This window comes from Urocitellus parryii, chromosome 1, assembly GCF_045843805.1.
Source record: "Urocitellus parryii isolate mUroPar1 chromosome 1, mUroPar1.hap1, whole genome shotgun sequence".
In the NCBI taxonomy this organism is placed as follows: domain Eukaryota; kingdom Metazoa; phylum Chordata; class Mammalia; order Rodentia; family Sciuridae; genus Urocitellus; species Urocitellus parryii.
The window spans coordinates 174,005,590-174,029,255 of record NC_135531.1 but is presented as its reverse complement, the minus strand read 5'-3'; the positions used below and the strand labels follow the sequence as shown (position 1 = coordinate 174,029,255).

Below are 23,666 nucleotides of genomic sequence, written 5' to 3'. Positions count from 1 at the left end.
ACTTAGTCTATTACAATATAATGTTGATTTATGTTCAGGGTTTGAACCTCCATTTAATATTAAAATCCTTAAAACAAACCTGATACCTAGAGACCTCTTTGTTTTTCATCAACTTCTCTAACTAGATTTTTCCTCAAATTAAAAAAGATAAGTAGTGCGCTTTCCTGGCATGCGTGCGGCCTGGGTTCGATCCTCAGCACCACATACCAACAAAGATGTTGTGTCCGCCGAGAACTAAAAAATAAATATTAAAAAATTCTCTCTCTCTCTCTCTCTCTCTCTCTCTCTCTCTCTCTCTCTCTCTCTCCTCTCTCACTCTCTCTTAAAAAAAAAAAAGAATTGTTCTTGAAGGTGACAGTGACACAGATTTCAGCAAGCATGATGATCCTCAGGGATTCTGTTTCTCTGAAGAGCTCAATGAGTTAATCTGATGTTTTGGGAAGGACATGGGAAGGTAGAAGAAGACAGAATCAGGATAAAACAACTTTGTAATTGTATAGTTATAATCAAAGCCACGACCTGGGATTAATGTGAAAAAAAAAAAAAAAATATATATATATATATATATATATATATATATATATATATATATATATATCCCACTACTAAATTTAGTCCTGAGTTTAGTACACAAATTTTCAGAACCGTGCTACCCTATAAACTCCTGTTCTTCCTTTACAGTCTAGTTTAGCTGTCACCACCTTCCAGGAGGCTGCTATGAACCTAGCAGATAGTGTTCATTGCTGTTTCTTCTGAGGACTTCCAATGGTAAATATTTCTGCTGCATTTACTACTCTACTATCCAACCATTCGTATTATCTGTCTCCTTGTTCAAAAGTGACCCCTTTAGGTCTGACACTATGTTAATCATCTGTGTGTCCTCAGGAACTCTGAGAATGCCATGTGCGCAAGTAAGTGATCTTTGTTAAATAGTAAATGGAGTAATATTTGCTGGCTGTGTGATGAATCCAAATGGGAAGCCTAGTGGCCAAGTGTTGAGAGCACATGCACCACGCTGTAAAAACCCACCCTCATGAGAGTAGAGAAAGATAAACATGTTGCAGGCCACCCTCGGCCACAGAGGTTTTACTGGCTTTCTCAGTGTGATGAAGCGGCAGAAAGAGGTGTCAGCCAACGTTTAAACATTGGAAGGGTACAGTACACACAAAATTCTGCAATTCCAGCTGCTTTAAATTTCTAAAGCCATGGCACTGCCTAACCAGCATCCCCCGTGTGGCCACAGTGAGCTGGAGCTGATTACAGAGCACATGGCCTCCTTTGCTCGAGACCTCACCTGGCTCAGCCCCTGATTGCACTGGATATTAAGACACATGATTTTACACTGTTTGAAGTGAGAGGATGGTGTATGTGGACCAAATCTTATGCTCTTGAAAGATATTAATACATATTTGGGATTTATCTGATTGTAGGAGGATACAAAGAACAGGATGTCAGGTACCTTCCATTAAATAACTTAAAAATTTAGGGATAGGGTGGCTGGGATGGGAAACATAACACCCTGTAATCCTAGTGGCTTGGGAGGCTGAGGCAGGAAGATCACAAGTACAAAGCCAGCTTCAGCGAAAGTGGGGTACTAAGCAACTCAGTGAGACCCTGTCTCTAAATTAAATACAAAAATGGGGATGTGGCTCAGTGTTCACAACGTGCCCCTGAGTTTAATCCCCAGTATCCCCCTAAAAAATAAAACAAAACTCATACCCCTGAAACAACATGGAAATATGTGTCCCTCTGGCCAAAGACATGCCCATGTAATATCATTCCCTACAGCTATAGGAAACCCAAAAGTGTAAGATAGAACACGTGTTTCAACAGGAAGAGATAAAAGGAAAAAACTAAAACAGAATAAGCAACTAAAACAATAATAAAAATCCAGAGCTCACTTAAAATGTGAGATAATTTTCCCTAATCATCCAGACTTAAGTAAAAAACACAATATTTCAAAATCTGACTTCTTCATCTTGTGGACACAATTCCCTCATTTATATCCCCTCTTCCTTCCCAGGAAGTCATATCATTTGTGCAGCCACCTCCCTCTACCTTCTCCGACACGAGTGTTTCCATTTTCTTCACAGGTTCACTCAATCATTATTTCACATAACATTGAAGAAGGGTCATGTTTGTCCAAATTATATATTAGAAGGATTCAGAGATCAGTAAGTCAAGAGTCACCAAGAAAATAAAGGTTCAGGCAAGCAAAAAAAAAATCATAAAAATCATACCTTGATTTCCTTATAACAGACAGCTACACCTTCTAGAACACCTGATACTTAGCTGATCATAACACAGCATTCAGTCAAGATGTGGGGACTGGACTTGTTTAAAAACAAAACAAAACAACAACAACAACAACAAACTCTCTGCTGATTTTGTAATGAAGAGCAAACATGTATTAAAAAAATCACAGCAAATTGTTACAAAGTAATATCCACATACCACTGTAGGCTGGGACAGTGAGCAGAATGTGCCCAGGAGATTGAGGGAGGAGGGGGGAAGGCACTGTGCTCTTATTTTAGAAGCATTTCCAGAACATATGAATTTAGCAAAAGGACTGGAAGGAGACAGACCCTCTGGAGTCTTTGTGCAGATCTGGCATTTATATTCCCTTGTGCACCCAGCCCCGTGCTTCCCCTGCTGGTCCTTCTCCAAAACCCATCCAGGCAGAGTTAAGCTTCCACCTATCTTTGCCTACCCCTGTGGCATCCCAGGCATCTCTTTGACACATTACTCTGCTTTCATGTTTACTGGGAGACCACAGGCTCTTGAGGAAATGTGCTTCTGCACAGAACCCCCCAGCACTGACATACTTTCAGCGCTCCCAGTTGGTTAGGAATGAGGGTGGGGGTGGAGTAGCACTGTGAACCCCAGAAATGACATACAATATGGAACAGTTGAAAGGAAACCTATGTCATGCTCTGTGGAGGGAAAGTATTTCTGCTTGGTTAGAGCAAAGAATTTGTGTTAGGGAAAAAATAAGAAAAGAAATACGAAGCTATTGAGGGTTAGGCAAGTCTATGGAGGGCCCTGGAAGCATTATGAAGAGGGAGGAAATCCCCTTTTTCCCTAACCCTGAAGAATCTTTCACATCTTCTGAGTTGCTCTTATTTGATCCCCAAACAGTGTCTTGTGTTACCTCTCATCATCTAAAGCCTTGCCCTCCAGGAGCTGTGTGATCCTTCAAAGTGTCCCTTACCTTTCAGAGAGGCCACTTTCTGCACCTCTGACAAGTTAATATCCTGTCCAGTGCTTTGTGTGTGAGACAGAATCCCTGCTGCACATTCTCCATATGTTTTCACGTCTGACCGATGGCCCATAATGAAGCCACCAAAGCCCTCTGATGACGCAGCATGGCAGATTCACTGCCCGAGGATATTCTGCCATCTGGACCCTGGTGTTCCTCAGCATCCCTGAAGCATCACAGAGCTGCTATTCCTGTCACTCCAAGGGTCTTTTAAAATTAGATATCACATTTGCAGGGCAGGGCTGGCACCTCTCAGGTTGGCCACACGAGCAGGTGAGGGGCAGAGTTTATCAATTCAAGAAACTCATAAAGCAAGCATATATCCTAGCAGGGTGAGAAGCCAGGCAGATGCTCTAAACTTGTGTGGATTTTCTTGCCTCATCTCTTGACTCCTTCTTAGCTTATGGCTCAAGAGAGGACCTGGTGGATCAGAATGAAAAGCCTCCATTGTCAGAACTCACGAATCACTGAGCCAACCTTTATCTTCTCTTTCAGTCCCCTGCCTCTCTTCTACTGCTTAAACCAAATTATCACAAAGCTCTCTTAATGATTTCCTCTTATCTTACTTCAACCGTGTATATTTGAAAATACCCAAAAGGCAAATATATAGACTTTTCTGAACAAAATACATACACCAAAAACTGTATAATGACTAACATTTTCCAATTTCTCTGAGTGATCATTATCCTAGAAAAGGTATCTCCATGTTGGCCATTCACTTGACTGTTCAGATCCAGATAGTCCTGTGTGGTTATGTTCATTACACAGTGGCAACAGCAAAGGGTATAAATGCCTGTGTGTATTAGAATAAAATAATTTAAACATTATGAATTGGGCTCCCAGGTGCAGGGGATTGGCATAGATACATATAAGTGGACATATGGTATTCTCTCCAAGAAAAGTATAATCTTATTGGGATTAGAACCCCCTCCCAATTTTCCAGAAAAAAAAATTCATATAAGTATTAAGCCAAGAATACACTGAGCATGTATTATGGACAATGAAGAAAAGCCACGCTCAGCCTAGGTCTACAAACATATTACTACCAGGTTGAAATGAAAAGCAATCAAGAAACCTCCAATTCCTTAAATTGCATTGGATGACTGTCCTTGTCACGAGAGGCCAGGATCCCATAATCCCACACAGGCCATGGACTATGTGGCATGGACTACCAATACTGCATGACCTCCAGCTGGGGGAAAGTTCAGAGAGGACCGCCATAACCCTAAAAGATCCCCAACAGGGCAGCACAGGATGGATTTCAGAGATGGGGATGTACTGCTTATGAAAAGGTGGAGGGCTGAGTGTGTGGTGTCCTGCCAAATCAGACTCATGGACAGGTTTACACTCTGAAAATAATGATTTAGAGGAGGAGAGAAATGAATAGGATTTAAAAACTCTCTCATTTCATTTGAAATATAATATAAAACAAAACACTAGCAAAAAGAAAAAAAAGTACTCTAAGAAGTGACAGTATATTTTTGCACCTTGGTTCTAAGCTTCGAGACACTCCACGGCTTATGTAAATGATCTATAACATTCTTTTCTTTCTATCTTGGCCTATGGATGTGGGTGTAGGACCCTTTGAAATATCAGATCAAAAAGGAAAGACCAAAAAAAAATACTGTCTTAGTATTAAAATATGAGAATAATATCCTATCAGGACAACGATAACCCAGTGTCCAAAATAAGACAAAGGCAGAACACATAGGTGAGGGGAAATGTTAGATGCCACAGACCAGGAACATTTCAGAAATATGTGAATACAGCAGGCTCTGCATGGTGATTGCACTGCAGAAGGCCTTTCAATCCGACCTGGTCACAGGTGGACCAATCACTCTGTTTATCAAAATGTCACTTACAGCAGGAAGTCATCAAAATGGTCCTCTTGCTCATTCATGTTCCACACAGAGGGAACATGGAGGTGAGTGTCAAGAAGGAATGGACTTGACTGCATGAGATTTCCAGATTTAAATCCTAACTCTGGCAATACCACCTGTGTAACTAAGCCTTTCTCTGTGTCCCCATCTCCATAGTGAATGCAAAGGTAGGGTCCTACCTTGTGGGACTGTAAGAAATTAAATTAGCAAATGCTGTAAGTGTTGAAGAACAGCACTGACATGTGGTAAGCACTATGCATTTCAATCACATTTTTGGTAAGGCCAAGGCTACTTCTTTGCCTAGAGATCCTATTATCAGAGTTTCCATTAAAACCATCCGAAGAGAAGTTTGCATGCAGAATCACTCTATATTTAGTATGATCCAACAAATTTGGACAGGCAGATACTTGTATTTATTTTGATCACAAACACTGATTTTTTAGTAACTTGCCTTTAAATATTTTTGAAATATTTGGCTTTGTTTTTTTAGAAACAATTCTCATTTTGCATCATAGTTCATTGGTTTATATACTGTGTATGAAATTAATTATTAATTTCTTAATTACATGTTTACCATGACAAGTATTCCTCACATAAACAAATTGAGATACAAACATAACTCATTCTTGTTGGGCATTCAAGCCAATTGGTAAGAGAAGTAAATATGATTAAGTAGAGAGCTTTTCATTAATTTGCCAGCATTCATTAAGTTGAAGGTATGGTTCAGTATGATTTGTAAGAGGGAATGTTGAGTATTGGTTAATCTAAGTAGATTCAGTATAAGATCAATTAGAGACCCCAGTCCCTGTAAGAATATGACTTTATTATTTTATTTGCTGTACTGGCTTATTAAGTCTTTAGAACTAAACTCAAATTGTGATTTTAATAGAGGGATCCCCAGTCCCTTTTATTTTGAGATAGGGTCTCGCTAAGCTGTTTAGGGCCTCACTATGTTGCTGAGGCTGGCCTTTCGTGTGCAATCCTCCTGCCTCAGCCTTCAGAGTTGCTGGGATTACAGGTATGCACCACCATGCCTGGAGGGGGGTTCTTCTTAATTTAATTTATCACTCATTCTCCTAGAGATATCATTTTGGAAATGAAATCAATACAGAAATTCATTACCAATGTAAAGGTTTTAATTTTCAGGTTAGTCTCCTCTCTCTCACCTATCTCCATGATGAACCTGGCTTTGTGTTTGAGGGCAGGCATCCCACTTTCTATCATTCTTCTTCACGTAACTGTTAACAGCCTATCTATGATAAATATTCTTTAAACCAGGATGGCTCCTCAGAGTGAAAACTATTTAAAGAGTGCAAAGTTTGTTGACAGAAAATACCCAATCGATAAACACTGAGTTCTGTTGCAAGGATATACATCATCCTCTGCCATTTGAACATGGATTAAAGAAATTCCTGACAGCCAATTAAAAAGCTTAAACATCTACAGCACATGTGTTTACTATGCACATCAACTATTCATGATTCATAAGTAGGGACTGCAGATCCTTAAACAATATTCCGGAAAAGCCTTAAGTTAAAACAGGCGAAACAGAAAAAATTTGTGAAGATGCAACAGCTGTTAAAAGTAATTATAATATTGGATCTTGATTATGAGATTGCAAAAGAAACATGACTTTTTACAAATGCAAGATCCCTTATGACAAACATTTATTGTGATTGGGACCAGGAAATAGAACAGAGATAAATGACTTCCCTCTCTCCCCCACCATAATTTTTGAGTCATAAATTATGAATTATGCTCTCACAGATAAAGCAGAGAGGAAATTAATTTAAGAGATGAGATCTATTTTGTAATTCAGAGAGCTGTTTTATTTTAATTTGGGGGGGGGCAAATTACATTTTGATATTCAGCTTTACCAAACATCTTTCTTTCTCTGAAATGAATCGCAATTTCCCATTATTTCTCTGAGGAGTCGTAAGATGTTCATGCCAAAATTCGGAGGGTAAATTAGTTACAAAGTCTGGGCCATTTAGAAAAGTACTATCCAGGAGTGCTTTCTACGATGATGAAAATATTCTCCTCATGTACTGTCCAATTTGAATATCTGGACTGTAGCTAGTTTGACATATGAACATAGAGTTAATTTCATGTCAATTTCATAAGGAAGAATTTAAATAGCACTACAAGGCTATTGGTTCCAGTGCTGGACGGTGTAGTCTAGATGATCAGAGGGTGCAGAAGGGCTTTCCTTTTGGCCACCTGACCAAGCGGCTGCGGGTTGCCCTTGGTGAATTGCACAAGGCGCCTGTGAAGCCTGAGTGCACCCTCTCACAGCTGAGTCCAGAACAGCTCTGAGAAAAGCTCAGAGGGACTTGTTTGAGCAAATGTGCACAATAATAGGATCAGAAAGATGGGAAACAGCAGAGCTTGGCCCTGCAAGCCCCCTCTACCAATTCATGTGTTTCCTGGCCATGGAGTGTATTCCTCAGTGCTTTGTCAGGGACAACTTCAAAAGGATTCAAGTGGCTTGACTCTCCTCAACTTTCCATGTTATGGAGGAGAATGAAGAAAGAGTTCAGTTAGAGTAACTAAAAGACCTGCAAAAATACTGAGATAGAATCCAGGAAGTGCAGTGATGTGAAGAGGGACTCTAGAGAGAGAGAGAGAGCGATTATAGAAAAACAAATCCCAGTTGTATTTTTTGTTATGGAGAGTTGGAAATACAGAAATGTGCTTTGTCATTACATAAAACTCTCTCTTGCTTATCATGGAATGCATGGTTCCTCATACTAGTCCCCAAAGCTATCAATTATTTCCTAAGTTCATCCCCTGGTTCCACTTAGTTTACTGGAGGACACCCTTGGATTGTCCCTTTTACCTGTGTATTCTTTGTTGGTGCATTTCTTTATCTGCATGTAGCTTTCAAAAAAGTCAAGAATCTAAAAGATTTTCAACTTTAATGACATCTCCGGAGACAGGGAAGGATTGGAATTTTGGTACACTATGCCTTGCCTCTAGAGATGCTGGTGATTTTTGAAATTAAGTAACTTCCTATCAATAGAATTTCAGTAGCAAAGACTGTTTTCCATGTAAACACATACCTGCAGGAGCAGATCAGAAGTTGGTCGGACTCGCTGTTGGAATAGGATGCTTAGTGTTCGGTTCTGTTGTTCCAAATCAAACACTCTTGTTTTCAACTTTACACACTCCTCCCTTAGATCCTACAACAAACACATTGGAAAGGGGAAAAAATGTCTATAATGGAAAGACATCTTTGCATATTATAATCATATTTTATACATTTCAGACACATTAGTAAAAAAATAAGATTTTTATTCTTCGAAGTCCCCCCAAATAAATCACAAACAACATTTTCTTCCACAGGCCATTGTCTGGTGGAATTATTATGTGCAGAGAAGGTCAATTTAAAAAAAAAAAAGCACCTTGAATCAGAAGTGCATTAATGTAGCATGCTATTTTTGAATACGGTAAATCTTAGCGATATAAAGTCAATTTAAGTTTCCACCTATATATTCTGCCTTTTCACTGTCTTCATGAAAGCAATCACAAAGCACAAATCACAAGGACAACAATGTTTTCACAATGAATAGAGATTTGATGAACTAAAGAAACTATCACTTTTGATGGAGTCTTTCGATGTCATTTGTGGAAATGAGTTGCGATGCTTGGCGCCTTGGCTAATAGAGTCAGCGAAGCATTTAGTGGGAAAGGGGTAGCTCTGAAGTGAAGGCTTTTAAAAAGCACTTACAATTTGTCCAGCCAGTGGATTTCCAAATCTTTTGGGGGCATTTGGGTCTCAGTGCCAGAGAAGAAATACAGTCAGCCCACCGGGGCAACTTTTCAGAGGAGCTAGAGTAGCTCTTTTGAATAGTTTATTCCCCAGTTCACAGGTAGGGAGCTGACACTGGGGAGCTTTAGGAACCCCACCAGGGAACTGCCTTCCTATGGCATCTGTGATAAAGGTATTTGTGGGCTTAATTGTCTGCACCTTCCCTATGAGGTTCAAGACTCAGTAGAATAATGCCTTCAAAAGCTTATCCTTTGCTACATTTCAGACTTAATTTTTTACTATTTCCTAATGTTTTAAAAAAATGTATTCTGCTCTTTTGGAGCAGAGAACATGGGTCTGCTTGTGGTTCCTGAAAGCGCTGTGCATTCCTGCTATCCTCTCCTATCTGCCATCAATTTCTCTTCTCATCTCCTTCTTTCAGACCATATTTGGCCAGCTGATTGAAGCCCACTTCCAACTTCTTCCCCTCTGACACTTCATATGGTATCCCCCCAAAACTGCTCCCTTTCCTGAATTCCCATAAGTCCCATGTCTCCTCTGTGATATTTAGCATATAATACTTATGTATTAATCCCATTTTTTTTGTGTGTGTAGACTTCTCTTGTCAATTAAATGACCTTTCCTTCAGCAGGCCAGCACAAGATACAAAATAAACAACCACACAAGCATATTGCTCTTAACACTCTTTTCATTCCATCGTCTAGCACAGCACCATATATAGTAGGAGCTTAATAAATGTTTGTAATTACTTTGCTAGAAGCAATGACAATGGCGGTTCTATTCTCCAGTGATAGGCATGATGATAAATAGAGTTCAAGTTTCTCAACACTTCTAGTTTGTGGATGTCTGTATTCTGCCATGGGCAGTGACAGGCCTTAGTCAAGGCTCTTGCAAGGAAGGGAAAGCACCAGGTGACAGGTCTGATACCCAGGGCCTGATGGTGGTCACAGAGGTGAGTGGGCCTGATCCACTACCTTGTATCAACCTAATTGTAAGGCTAGAGAGATCTAATTGCTGAAATTGTATGTGAGCACACTCCATCATACCCTGTAGGGTTAATTCTACTTAAAAGGGGCAAAGAAACAGTCCAATGTGTGGCTCACTGCACAGTTTATATTCTCTTCCCCCTTTTAGCTAAATGGGTGAAGTTCATGCATAGGATGTTTTCAATTGATTTGTTGTTAGAATGTAGAGGACAGAAAATTGATATCATGTTTGGAATGATGCCCCTGGGAACAAGGTCCAGAAGGGGAGAAGCAGGACTGAGCATTTGTACTCAGGGGTACTCATTCCTTTGTCAGAGGCCATTGTCAGGACCTACTTCCTGCTCAAGTCACAAGGCCAGGTTTGCTTGTTTCTTTAGAATTCAGCCTCTGTGTTTCACTTATGCTAATTTTTGTTCTTAGCATGCGTATAACACTAATTGTTTTCACTATTACTAATTAAGCAATTAATAAAACTTGACTGTGGGGTAGATAAATATTAATAGTACCCATTGGCTAGGAAAACACAGTCATTTTCATTTGTAGGTGGTGATATGGAAACAGAAGCATTCAAGTGTGGATTTGCAAGGAAAAAAGGGGACCTGAAAACAGTAGCACTTGCAATTTTCAGCAGTAAAGCTGAGAAAAACTCAGAAGAGTCCTCAAATGAGTAAAATAATGAAAAGAAAATATCCACATGCTCTACAGAGAATTTTTATATAAGTAGCCAGATTTCAATAGCCGTTAATAGTAAACTTAAGGCAAAGTAGTTCATTCAACTCGAAGCATAGTAGTTCTGTAGTTCATTAGTGGGAACACAGTCTATCCATTCTGAGAACTCTCAGTTTACCACTCTTTGCTCATCCAGCGCAGCATATGGCAGAGGGGACAAAGGAAATGTGATACTGGTCTTACATCACCGAGAAACAAATTGAGCTGGTCTGAAAATTTGCAGACTGGAAAAAAAAAATGTTTGTATTGTTTTAAACATTCTTACTATGTTCCTTTATGCTGCAGATAGTCACGGATGCCAGATCGTCACTATCCCATTACATCCCAGCCTTAACAAAAGCACACACATATGCTTATGTGCATACACATAGGCACTATCAGAGCGGACAGAGAGAGAAAAGCACCTCTGACTGCCATTGTGGCACCTGGACAGAGGGTGGCAGCTGGCTGCCTTTGCTTCCTCTGTGCTCACAATAGGAATCCAATGACATAAAGGAGCAGACGACACATTTAGACTGGGTACAGGAGCAACTCTTCTGACCCTGTCACTTCCAGAGACAAGACCTAAAATAGCCTCCCCAGTAAAGCTTTAGAAATCAAACAACTCTCCTCTGTTTGGATGTCACAGTCTGGGATCATGACTGTAGGCGGAGGCTGCACCATCTGTCCCCTCTCACAACATGTTTTTTTTTTTCCTGCTCATTCCTTAACTATATCTCAGACATCGACAGGTAGAACTTACCGAAAAATATAAGGCTATCCCTTCTTATCTCTTCTGTCTCTTCTGATATAAAAAGGGAGTGTGATGGTTAATTTTATTGTGTGGAAATAACTTCAAAGACTTCACTATGTTTAAGATCAATGTAATGGTCTCTGGGTTTGAGAAAGTAGCCAAGCCTGTTCTCTTCTCAATGCACATGTCACTATCAAACAGAAATAGAGACAAAAGGACTATAGCTGACCTTGAAGGGAGCAACATGATAGACTAATGTAAAGGGCCCCTGTCATCTTAATGGTCCCAAACCACAATTTCACCCAAGTACAGGCAATGCAATTGCAATGACATTGTAATCCAGGTAAGTTTCACCTGCACCTGGGCTGAAAGAAGATTCTGGATCCACTGTTATACAGGCCTGTGGGAGTGTAGTTACTTTATGCACACGAGGAGTAAGACCTTTACCAGCACAAGGCTAAAGTCAATTTTAAAAAATGCTTATGTGCATGTAAGAATATTTCACAGTGAATTCCACTACCATGCATTACACTTCTACCTAATAAGTTCAGAATTTAAAAAGAAAGAAAATGCTAATGGCTTAGAAAGAGGAAATGTGTTGATTTTCTCATAAAAGTCTTGTTGAAAACTATTTAAGTCCGGCTTTATCAGGTAAGGTATTACAACAGTATCCTATTCAAAGGCAATGCCCATCATGGGAATATGCCACATTGGGGATGCATGGGGATTAGAGGGCCTGGGCTCTGCTCCTTGTTACACACATGACCTTGATAGAGTAAATCATTCTAAATAGGCTTCAGCTTTCACATCGATAAACCAAGGCACAGCATACAACTGGGCTTTTCAAGAGATGGGATGTCTCACTGACTTCATGGATGGCTTGTCAAGTGTCAACCTCTTAGTTCTCTAGTTCTCTCTTTTTTTTTTTTTTTTTTGGCAGTGGGGATTGAACCCAGAGCCTCTCGAATGATGATAGGCAGGTGCTCTGTGCTACACACTCAACCCTTTTGAAAAATTTGAGACAGCACCTCGCTAACTTAGGATCCTCCTGCCTCAGCTTCCTGAATAGCTAGGTAGGACTACAGGCCTGCACTCCTGCATCCAGCTAGTTTCCTGAATCTTAATGGCCACCAAGTCTACCAGCCTCTTCTTGTCACATCCCAAGGAGATGTCATTGATACCTCCCACTCTGCCAAATATGCTAAGGCTTCTGTAAAATGAAATGCCATTCTGGAAAAGGCTGCTCATACCTTAGACCAACCAAGGACCTCAATACCAGATACCTGAAAGGTATTATGTTTTCCTTTTTCTTTGGTACTGGGGAATGAACCCAGGGACATTTAACTACTGAACGTTTCCAGGTTCTTGCTACGTTGCTGAGGCTGGCCTTGACTCTTGAACAAATGTGTGACTAAATCGGGACAATGCAGAGGACATAGTGAGTGCTGTGGCATATGGGATTATGGACTTGTTATTCTCTGTGTTCATAACTAACCACTGGATTTCAATCCAGGTGTTGATTTCCATTGCATCCCTTCCTTCCCTGTTGACCTATGGTAGGGAAAAACAGTAAACTGGTGAATGGGATCATGGAGGCAGAATGGTGCAGTGGATGAGAGGGTGTATGGACTCTGACACTCTGTAGTAACTGGCACACTGAGAAAATTTTTTTTCTTATTCCTGCCTCACAGGGTTGCAGTGAGAACAAAATGACTTAAAATAGATTTATTTTAAGTGCTCCATGGAGGATATTGGATATGACTACTAGCCCAATAAATATGAAGAGACCCTCTTTAGGGACCAGAGTTTACATAGACCATTGTCCAACTGCCCCTTCCCTCAAGGGAAATATACAGGATGCTGGAGTTCTTTAAAGCTACAGAATTGTTCGGCTTTCATCTGAATAACGGCACAGCTTGATTGTATCACACACTAGCCTGATTCTATAATGGGTGAAGAGAAAACATCATATAAATATTTAGTTACTTTACTAACAAGCAGATAAAGATGAGATTGTTGATTTGGAGGAAAATTAATTGTGGGGAAAATGCTTTTCTTCCAAGTCTGATGTTAATAGCAATAAAACATTGAAGAACCTAGGAGTTACATTTTCAGCAAATGTAACCGACTTAATGATGATAAAGTATATTTCAGATGAAAACAGAAGTTTAGCTTAGATTATTGATTTCACTGTCACTTGTAGACCTGGACCCATGATTTAGAGACATAAATGAAACTGAACTGGGCTTTATACTGTCAGTTTACTGTTATTGATTGAAAGGGGAACAGTTAGTTCTTTGGAGGAAATCCACAGGTTTTTTTGTTTGTTTGTTTTTCCTTTTTCTTTGGTACTGGGGAATGAACCCAGGGGCATTTAACTACTGAACAACATTTCCAGCCTTTCCTATGTTTTATTTTGAGACAGGTTCTTGCTACATTGCTGAGGCTGGCCTTGAACCTGTGATCTTCCTGCCTTAGCCTCCTGAGTTGCTGGGATAATAAGCGTGTGCCACTGTGCCTGAAGAATCCACAGGTATTTGAGATTAAACTGAATTATTTGAACAGAACATTGTATGTACATATAACAAAAAATAAGTGAACGGGAATAAAATGGCTTTTTCCTCCATCAATATTGGTGGACTCTGTTATTCAGGATGGTGGTCCAGAAAAATTCATGATAACGCCGTGAAAAATACTTTCTCATTTTCCTGTAGGAGAGCTGAAGCCAGGGCAGGCTTGCCTGTGTATCACAGGAAATGATCCATTCTAAAAGAGTACAGTTTGCCTATTATTTCACATCAAAGATTTTTGTGCATATGTGCAATTTGGATAAATCACTCAAAATTTCTACTTTTACTCTGTGCATACTACATCTGCATTAGAATTAGTTTTCTCATCTGCATTTGGAATGCATTTTATTTCCTATATTGTGCTCTTAATTAAATAAGAAAATTTTTGTCTTTTTTTTTTTTTTGGCAGCAATTTTTACAGTCCCTATAAAAACCAGGAGGCACACATTTCAGCAGAACATGATTCTTTTGGAATCTCCAAAAGCCCCGGCATCTCTCCCTGCCTTGTGATGTCCCTGAGGTATGCTATCTCACAGTGGCACATCTTTCTGTGTCGTACTGCTTAACTGTACCAAAGTAGATTTACCTGTTTACTAGTTATTACCTGGATTTGTAGCTACTTTTTTTGTGGCTGACCTGAAGGGTCCCATTTTCCTTTTTACTGTACAAGACAACTTCCTTGTCTCTTTCCGAAGGTATCATTAAAGAGACAGGCATGGAAAGTCTTCCATCAGCTGTACACAGAGCTTCAACAGTGAGCTCTTCTGTTATGGTTTGGATATGAGGTGTCCCCTGAAAAACTCATGTGTTAGATAACATAGGAATGTCAGAGGTGAAATGATTAGATTATGAGGACCATCACCTCCTGGCTTAATTCATTTGGTGGATTAATCATTTAAATGGACTACTGGGTGGGACTGCAGGCAGGTAGGGTGTGGCCGGAGGAAATGGGTCACTGGGATTTTACTTTGGGGATTATATCTTGTCCCTAACTCCTTGAGCAATCTCTGTCTCTGTCTCTGTCTCTCTGCTTCCTGGCTGCCATGATTGGAACAGCTTTCTTCTGCTATGCCCTTCCACCATGATGGTTCTGCCTATAAAAGCTTCTGGAAGTCTCCTTTAAAAGATAGTTGGTATAAATAAGCTCTTCACTATCTTTGTACTCCTCAAACTTTTATTCTCCTGACAGAAATGTGGGTGTGATAACTGGAGCTAAAGCAGCTATTTTATGCTGACCATGGACTGAATGTCTGAAACCATGAGCCCAAAATAAACTTGTCCTTCTTATTTGTTCTTGTCAGGTATTTCGGTCACAGTGAAGCTAACTAACATATCTCCATTCCTTAGTTTTGTAATACAATGAACATAATTTTCAACAGGAGGAAAATAGGGATAAAGCCTTTGAAAGAAAAAAGACATTCAAATATGTTGTGGCAGAAATGGTCAGGTGCCCTCCTGATCTGATGCACCTTCTCCAGCCTCCTTAGGTGTGGCTTAGTGGCTAAGACCTGTTCAGAGATTATGGACATTGAACTACGAAAGCTTCTGGAAGTTTCTGTTAGAAGATAGCTGGTATAAAAGCTCTTTACTATATTCGTACACTTTAGACTTTAATTCTCCTGGAAGAAATTTGGGTGTGATGATGGGGCTAAAACAGCTATTTTAAGCTATTAGGAGACTTTAAAAATGGGGGCTATCTCCCATGGAAAAGCAAGATAGAAGCCAGAGACATCCTGGACTTAGAGCTATCTACCAGCCCTGTACTGACTACGTATGCATTTACATGTAAGAAAGAAATAACATTTTAATTTATTTAAGCCACCACTCTTTTGGATATCTGTCACAGTGGAAACTAAGTCTAACTCTACTTATAAAAGTAGTCAAACCTCTTCAATTATGCAATATTAGAGTAAAACCTGAAGCAGTCAAAACTATTTGCAAAAGGAAACATGACACTTCGACAGGAAGGGTAGGAAAGAGGCCTAGCAAAAATGTTATCACAATATCTGTACATCACAATATCTATACAATATAAAATCAAAGAAATATTTAGGTATGTGCCTGAGAAGTTGTCAATAGCTGATAAAATTCTTTTTAATTAAAAAAAAAATTGGGAGAGCACCAACTGTGTTGTTCTCATGAGTCACATCCTCCTGAGAGTGCTGCAGGATAGGAGATATCTTGCTGCACAGGAAGTGTCTCTGTTTCACAGAAAGATGAATCAGCACTAATAAAATCTGAGGGACCTGGCAATTAGCCTCCGCGGGATATGGGGAAACACTCAGTAAAATTCACCAAACCACCCAATTTTGGGCAAACGATGACCTGTGTTGACCCCCTCTGCTCCATTAACATGGTCTTATGTTGTCTGCAGGCAGAACAGTGGGGGAACAGGAGGAGACCTGCTGCATAGCGGTTACCCCTTATTCATGTTCCCCACAGATGGACACATAAAAGAACTGTTCTACCCTGTCCATCCGTAGGATCATGCAGCACCCCAGGGTGGGGTACAGAACTGTCATCCCTGCCCTACAGCAGAGGAACTAAAGCTCAGAGAAGTGAAGTCACTTCCCAGAACTCAAAGGCCTCTGCTGACTTTTAGGCCCCATTGAATGCTGTCCCTAAGTGGACGTTCATTTCACAGAAATTGGAAGAATCTTCCCACATATTTAAGTTCATTTTTACTAAGTTAAAAAAATATAAAGAGTCTGCTACTCCTTTGGGTACATCAAAATCTTTCATTTTCAAAAGGCTTCCAATTACTTTACCCAGAGTTAGTACTTTACGATCCTATTGGTCATTCATTGATGTCACTTCACGTGCCATCTAAAACACCCATGAATTTAACCAGAGTGAATAAATAGAGATGTATTGCATCTATCAATCACAATTTCTTGGTTTGACAATGTGAGTTGCATTTCTATTCACAGAAGCATTTTGAAAAAAAAAAAAAAATCAAGGCAGAAAGTGACCTACCTTTTGAGTGAGCAGAGCTTGAACAACTTGGTTGGCTACCTTTAAAAAAAAAAGAAAAAAAAGTTGCTGTTTATAATAATGAGACTTTATGCACATGAACTGTAATTTACCAACAGATACTCCACAGCCCGCTGTGGCTAATTACCTCCTCACTTCCATCTTTTCCCTCTACTTCCAAAAGGACCTGATTCTTTTCATAATAAGCCTATCCTTCCAGGTCATATTTCGCTATTTCGGAAGGTGACCTTGTTGCTAATTAAAATGGTTCAGCTGGAAAGATCATTCATACCTTGACTTTCACATTTTCATATTTGGAAAAAAAATAATACCCTTTCATATGTAAAGTACCCCAAGAAGGCCAAAAAAAAAAAAAAAAAAAGACACAGTGCACAAAACATGATCCTAATTATCTGTACACAGTTGCAATACTTTGCTGATTTACAATGTCCTTTGCTTCTCCTTCTTATTCCCTTGCTGTCCCACTGTTTTGCTGCTTAAAATTACTTGCAAGAGGGAAAGCTGAATGGCCTTATCTGGGGTGAATACATTGTTTCCTCTACATCTCGATTCTCTGTATCCTCCCTTACGCCATCCCTTGTGGTTGCCACCTGTATTAGAACCGGGTAGTTACTTCCTTCCTCTAATACCCATGTTTTCCTCCTTTCTCAGTAACAAACCCCATGGATAGGGTACTGGGCAAATCCAACTACATTTCCCAGTCTCCCTGTAACTATGTGTCACCATGTAACAACACTTTGGCCAATAATATAAAAGCAGACTCTTTGGAGGGTCTTATAGGAAATCTGAAAAGAAGAGGACTTTTTCCTTTCTCTGTCTGGGACATGAAAGTGACAGCTGGAGCTCCATTAGCTACCTTGACAGTGGAAGTAATATATTTAATGTATTTGGGTAGAAAAATTGGATAAGCCTGGTCCTGATGATGTTATGGGGCTACATTGTTTCTCTCTGAACTTCTGTGTGAGAGAAAAATAAAAGTCATTATTATTTTGAGTTTCTTCCCATAAACATAATTGAACATAATTCTTTCTGATGTACTAACAGAATCCTAAGTGTCTTCAGGTAATTGAGGATAGCGAGGAAAGCTGGGTCCATCCCAAGGAGGTGAGTCTTGATCAATCTCAACAAATCTCGACAATTCTAGTCCTTTTCAGCAACTAGTTAAGAAAGCAGGTGACACTGCTTGATCTAAAGGCCACATGTAAAACCAGTAACATGTCTCAGATATTTCAAAGATCTGAAATTTGCCCAGGTGTGGTGGTGCACATCTGCAATCCCAGCATCTCTGGAGGCTGAGGCAGGAGGATTGCAAGTTCTAAGCCAGTCTCAGCAACTTAGCAAGGCCCTAAGCAGCTTAGTGAGACCCTGTCTCTAAATAAAATCTAAAAAGGGATGGGGATGTGGCTCAGTGTTAAGCGCCCCAGAATTTAATCCCTGGTACTGAAAGAAAAAAATATGGAATTTTATTCACATAGCTATTCATCATTTATATATATATGTGTATGTGAATGCAGATTTCAAGACACTTGAAACCAATCACCTACTAAAATTCACAGTAACCACAAAGCTATGTACCTACACAGCTGGTGCTGGTAAAACTAAGGTGGACAAAGTATTCAAGTGGTGTTTTCTTTTGGCCAGTATGTAAACTGTAAGAATTTATTAATTCAGAATTAATAAACAAGTCAGAATATTTAAATATCCTAAATATAAGGTACTTTTTCACAATAATTTCTTTCTTCATTTATTTAATAAAAATATTCTAAGAATCTTCTTGCAAAGCTAGATGACTGGGATATAGTGGTATCTGGTAACTGGAATCAGGAAATTATAATTACAATTTTTAGAATTTGAGTACTAGGAATTGAACCCAGGAGTGCTTTAACACTGAACTACATCCCTGGTACTTTTTCTTTTTTTATTTTGAGACAGGGTCTTGTTGAGTTGCTCAGGCTGGCCTTGAACCAAATCTAAAAAGGGATGGGGATGACATTCTCCTGCCTTGGCCTCCTAAATCCCAGGCGTGCACCACCACACCCAATTTTAACACAGCGTGACAGACATGTGATTGCCATGGTAATCCTCACATCAACCCAGGACTATGCAGCACACTTGGCTTTTTTTTTTTTCTTGGTGACAAATTTATTTTTGGTGTTGCTAAACTATTTGTGCTTGTTTCCCTGTCTAGTGTAGCAGAACAGATTACAGAAAGAATGTTTTCATGGAGCTTAATTGTTTTTTGACTCAATATTGACAAAATAGCACATCCTTCATGACAGTTGGCTACCAGCAAGTCTCAGAGAAAATTAAAACACAGGCTGTCATCAGCGTTTGGTTAGGAGGCATTCATACCACAAGCAGCAAATGACGAGGGTCCCATTATCCATGATTTATTAGTAAACTGTATGCACAAGAGGGCTTTTTGTTTTGTTTTTGCCCATCGGTAGCTTTTCCAAATTTACCTTGTTTACATTAAGTGAAACAAAAAAGGCCTTCACTGAAACTGACTATGATTTTGGAGAAAAGATATTCTTATTAATATTTGGGTGAAGCTCAAGTTCAAAAGCCTACCCAAGAATTACCATGTACAGGAACAAACCTGATGCTCCATTCTTCCTTTAACTTTTCATTCGTATGTGACCACAACAGTGACAAAAAATGTTCACTTCAAACAAATTGACAACAGCATTACTGTGAAAATGTTTTAGCTTTTAAACATTCATTCCAACTCATAATTTAAAGTCAAACAACATATCTGTTCTATTGTTGGCAAATAAAATAAAGCAGGATGGAACTAGTCATGTATTGAATCAGGAACAATGTACCCAAGTTAATTCACACCATAAGTAATTTAGTCTTTTTTTTTTTTTTTTTTTTAGTGTCAAACTTTGGATTTGATTTACATTCTCATAAAACTGCCGAATATCAATATTTTCTTTTCTTCCTCCAAACTGGTCTCACTTAAACCATTCTGTGTAACAGTGGTCACATAAAATAGCTCTATCCATGATTTAATGGGAGACATAGAGTAATATCCTAACTGTAACAGCCCACAGGAGAAAATGTGTTATATCTTTGCAATCCAAGTAGTTGCCCCACAGGCTTACAGACTGACACAGTTCCTTCTGGCGTGTACTTTGGACAATTGTTTGCTCTGCCTGAAAATTGAACTAAGATACACTAATACATTATTTCTTTACCTACAGATATGGGATTCTATTACCCAAAAGGACTCACAGGCTCTTTGCAGAAAAGCAGGCCAGTTGTACTAATTCTTTTCTTTATACTGCCTAAAAAGACAGTTTCCTAGGTTTTGTTTCTGCTTTTAACAGCTAAGCTTCCCAGATGCATCAATAGAACAGTCATTTGGAGTTTGTGGCTGCAACCTCTAACTGGCTCACAAGATGATGTTCTGAATGAGCCCCTGCACATAATGCTCTAGCATTACGCCCTGAGCACTTGGGTTCCAAATAATCAGACACCAGCAGGCCCAGCTAATGAGAACAAATAACTTCCAGTGTCACCTGCCAGCTTTCTCTCCAAAGAAAGGAAATATAGCAGCTGGGTTGGGCCAGAGGGACACGCAGGGCAAAGCTGATAGTCCTTAAGCCCCTGGCTTGTGTTGCAACTTTCTCAGGGTCTCTGTGGAGACTTCCTCTCTTTACTCTTAGGAAATGGAGCAGAGTTGCAGGTGAGATAGAGAAGCCCAGGAGAACACCTGAGTATATCCCTTTTCCTTCTCAGTAATAATAATAATGAGCTAGCTCCTCTGATACCCAGATACCCAGTTCATCATCCACCCCACAAGACTTAGCTCTTCCTCCTGCTGGGACACCAGTTCCCAATTCCCCTGGAAGGGGGCAGAGGAAGGAGGAGTTGGAGCTGCTGAGTTATCTATTATTTGTTGCAGAACAATCCCTGGGGCTGGATGAGAAGTCACAGTGGAGAGTTTATTCAGTCAATTCTCAGGGCATTGGGAAGACACCCCAGGGCTCTAGTATAGGGAAGAGGGAGTGGAAACTCAAGGGAGTCAGACCTCAAAAAAGTCTTCTGTACCTTGCTTTCGTACTTTGGTGTGTTATTCTATCATGTGAGGCAACTGTCATTTCAGCAAGGTAACTTGAAAAAATGGTTGAAAAAGCATGTGTTTTTGAAACCGTGCTTTGGAGGAATTTTCTGCTTACTAGACTGAGGCAGCTGGACTAAAGAAGGAAGAATATCAGGCCAGAATCAAAAGAAAGACTTGGGTTCAAAAACTGCCTGCATTGATGGGACACTGACATGTGGGAGGATGGGGGAGCAACCATAAAACAGAGGAACTGTCTGTCCCTAATGTTGTGAAAACTGCATGAGAAGATGGCCATCATCCAAGAAACCACCTAGGACAGGCCTGATATGAGGTTGTCACTCGATAAATATAGAACATGAACGGGGGGGGGGGGGGGTTGAACTTCAGAGAATTTGACACCTTTTCAAATAAGCAGCTAAGAAAGAAGGATTTGAAAATAAGAGATTTTATTATTTCTAAGTGAGTGAGGGCTGTGTGGATGTGTGTGTGTGTGTACATACACACACACACACACACACACACACACAAATCACTAGGCACCCATACTATTCATTTACCAAAACAGCCCTATAAGATAAAAATGAGAAACTAGAAGAGGTATCTGCGTGCCTCACCATGCCACAGGATGAGGGCACTCTGATAATGTTGATCCTGAGTCTTCCTAAACCAAAGCCCATGTGGTCTCTTCTAATTCAAATCAGTCTTTTAAGTGGATCTACTATTTTTTTTTCATCTGATTGATCCTTTGGATTATCTTTTGGATTGCTGCATAATAAATGACTGTTCATCTCAGAGGGGATAACTGAAGAAATTAGTCTAAATATGTATGTGGGATTTTGGGGAAAGTAATTTGGAAATTAATTTCCTGCTGCTAGTCTCTATTCATTCGTTTAGTCATTTAACAAATATGCAGTAAGCACTTAATATAGGCAAAGAATCATGCTGGGTCCTGAAAACATAACGGTCAATAGGATGTGGATGCTGCTTTGAGGTGGCTGGAGGGTAGGCCGACAAAAAGATCATCTATGCATTTCATGGCCTTGTCAGGAAGTGGGTGCTGGGAGTACATGAAAGCCACGAGCAGGATCCTCGTCCATCTACAAGACTGTATCCACTAAGACACGGGTTTTAAAGACTATATAGGGGCCAGATGTGGGATATGCATGAGAACGTCCTGGTAATGATTCCACAATCCAGCCTAAGCATATGGATCAGAGACATGGCAGAGAGATGTTCTTAATGTACTTCTGTCTTTATTGAGTGTTGGCCTAAAATATATTCTGGCATTATTTTTTTTTCTATTTCAGAATGATATTCAATAGTCTCATTTTTCTTGCCCTTTCCTGTGCTTTGAAATAGAGAAGTTGAAGAAGAACCTGACCTCAGCATCCTCTCTGGCTCTATGGACTGGGGCCCAGCTCTGAGGGTCTGAAGGGGAGGGCAGCTGCTCTGAATTCATAGGCAGAAGCTCCATCACCTGGAAAGTTTTTGAATACTGCAAATTTCCTCTCCCAACATAGCATATTGACTGCAAAGAACTGGCCCAGGTCTGAGAATGCAAAATTTTACCACTCATCTTTCTGATGCAGAAGGTCCTAGGAACAAACTTTGAGAAATGCTGGGATAGAGTTTATTTATTGTTGGCACTAGGGATTTAACCCAGGGGCACTTTACCACTAAGCCATATCTCAGCTTTTTTTTTTTTTTTTTAATTTTGAAACAGAGTCTCACACCAAGTTGCTGAGGCTGGCCTAAAACTTGTAATCCTCCTGTCTCAGCCTCTTGAGTTTTGGGGTTATAGGCATGTACCACCACACCTGGTGGTAGTGTTTATTTTTGGTTCAGAGCTTTGCATTATTAACTCAGAATAACCCAAAACTTCTGCATAGGTCAGTGCTTCCAATTTCAAGGCTCTATCCCAGGCAAGACTGTATCCCAGGCAAGAATCTGATCAGAATCTCAGGGGTGCAGCCTCACCAAAAGCACTTCTGAAGCTCCCCAAGCATGGCCAACATGTACAGGGGTGAGTGCCACTTGCCTTCCCACATGTGAAACTCAACCTCATGGGCTCCATCCAGCTCCTCTGCTGAAGATGCCCTCTCCAATTCTGTCCCCTTCACCACCCACCCACCTGCTCCTCCCCGCATCCTCTGGTGCCTGAGCCATCTGTTCCTGAAGTCTCCTTTGCAGCTCATTTGCTCTGAGTTTCTCTTGGCCCTTTTCTTTGTGATTCTGCATTTTCCTACTTCTGCTAGTTTGGGCCTGCATGAGGTCAACACCCAGTAAAGGTTGGTAGGTCACAACTCAGGCCATCTAAATGAAATGCAGTGTTCTTAACAGGTATAATTTTACTTATTATATACATGCCATTACACTTCTGTACATGGGAATAGTTGTTCTGAATGGAATTATGGCCAAAGCAATACTATGAATAAATAGCAATTCACCAATAGCCAGTGAACTGCCTGTCAAACAGGCAGCCTAATAAACTAGATTCAAACATGGAGAACTCTAAAATCCTAAGGAAAAATGAAATGAATCCTTGATTTTACCTCTGTACTTCCCATCAAGGAAGTGATGAGATGGATAGCAGTGGAGGTGATGGTGAAGGGTGTGTGTGTGTGTGTGTGTGTGTGTGTGTGTGTGTGTGTGTGCATGTGCACTTGTGGGCGTG

The 23,666-nt window shown here is 40.1% G+C and overlaps 1 protein-coding gene across 1 annotated transcript in view; it reads right to left on the bottom strand.

The window, feature by feature from the left end:
- Nckap5 (NCK associated protein 5) overlaps positions 1–23,666 on the bottom strand; it is a 762,699-nt gene that overhangs the window by 112,269 nt on the left and 626,764 nt on the right. The window contains 2 exon segments of the mRNA XM_026409429.2: positions 8,202–8,321; positions 16,906–16,944. Coding sequence (XP_026265214.2) covers positions 8,202–8,321; positions 16,906–16,944 — 159 coding nt within the window.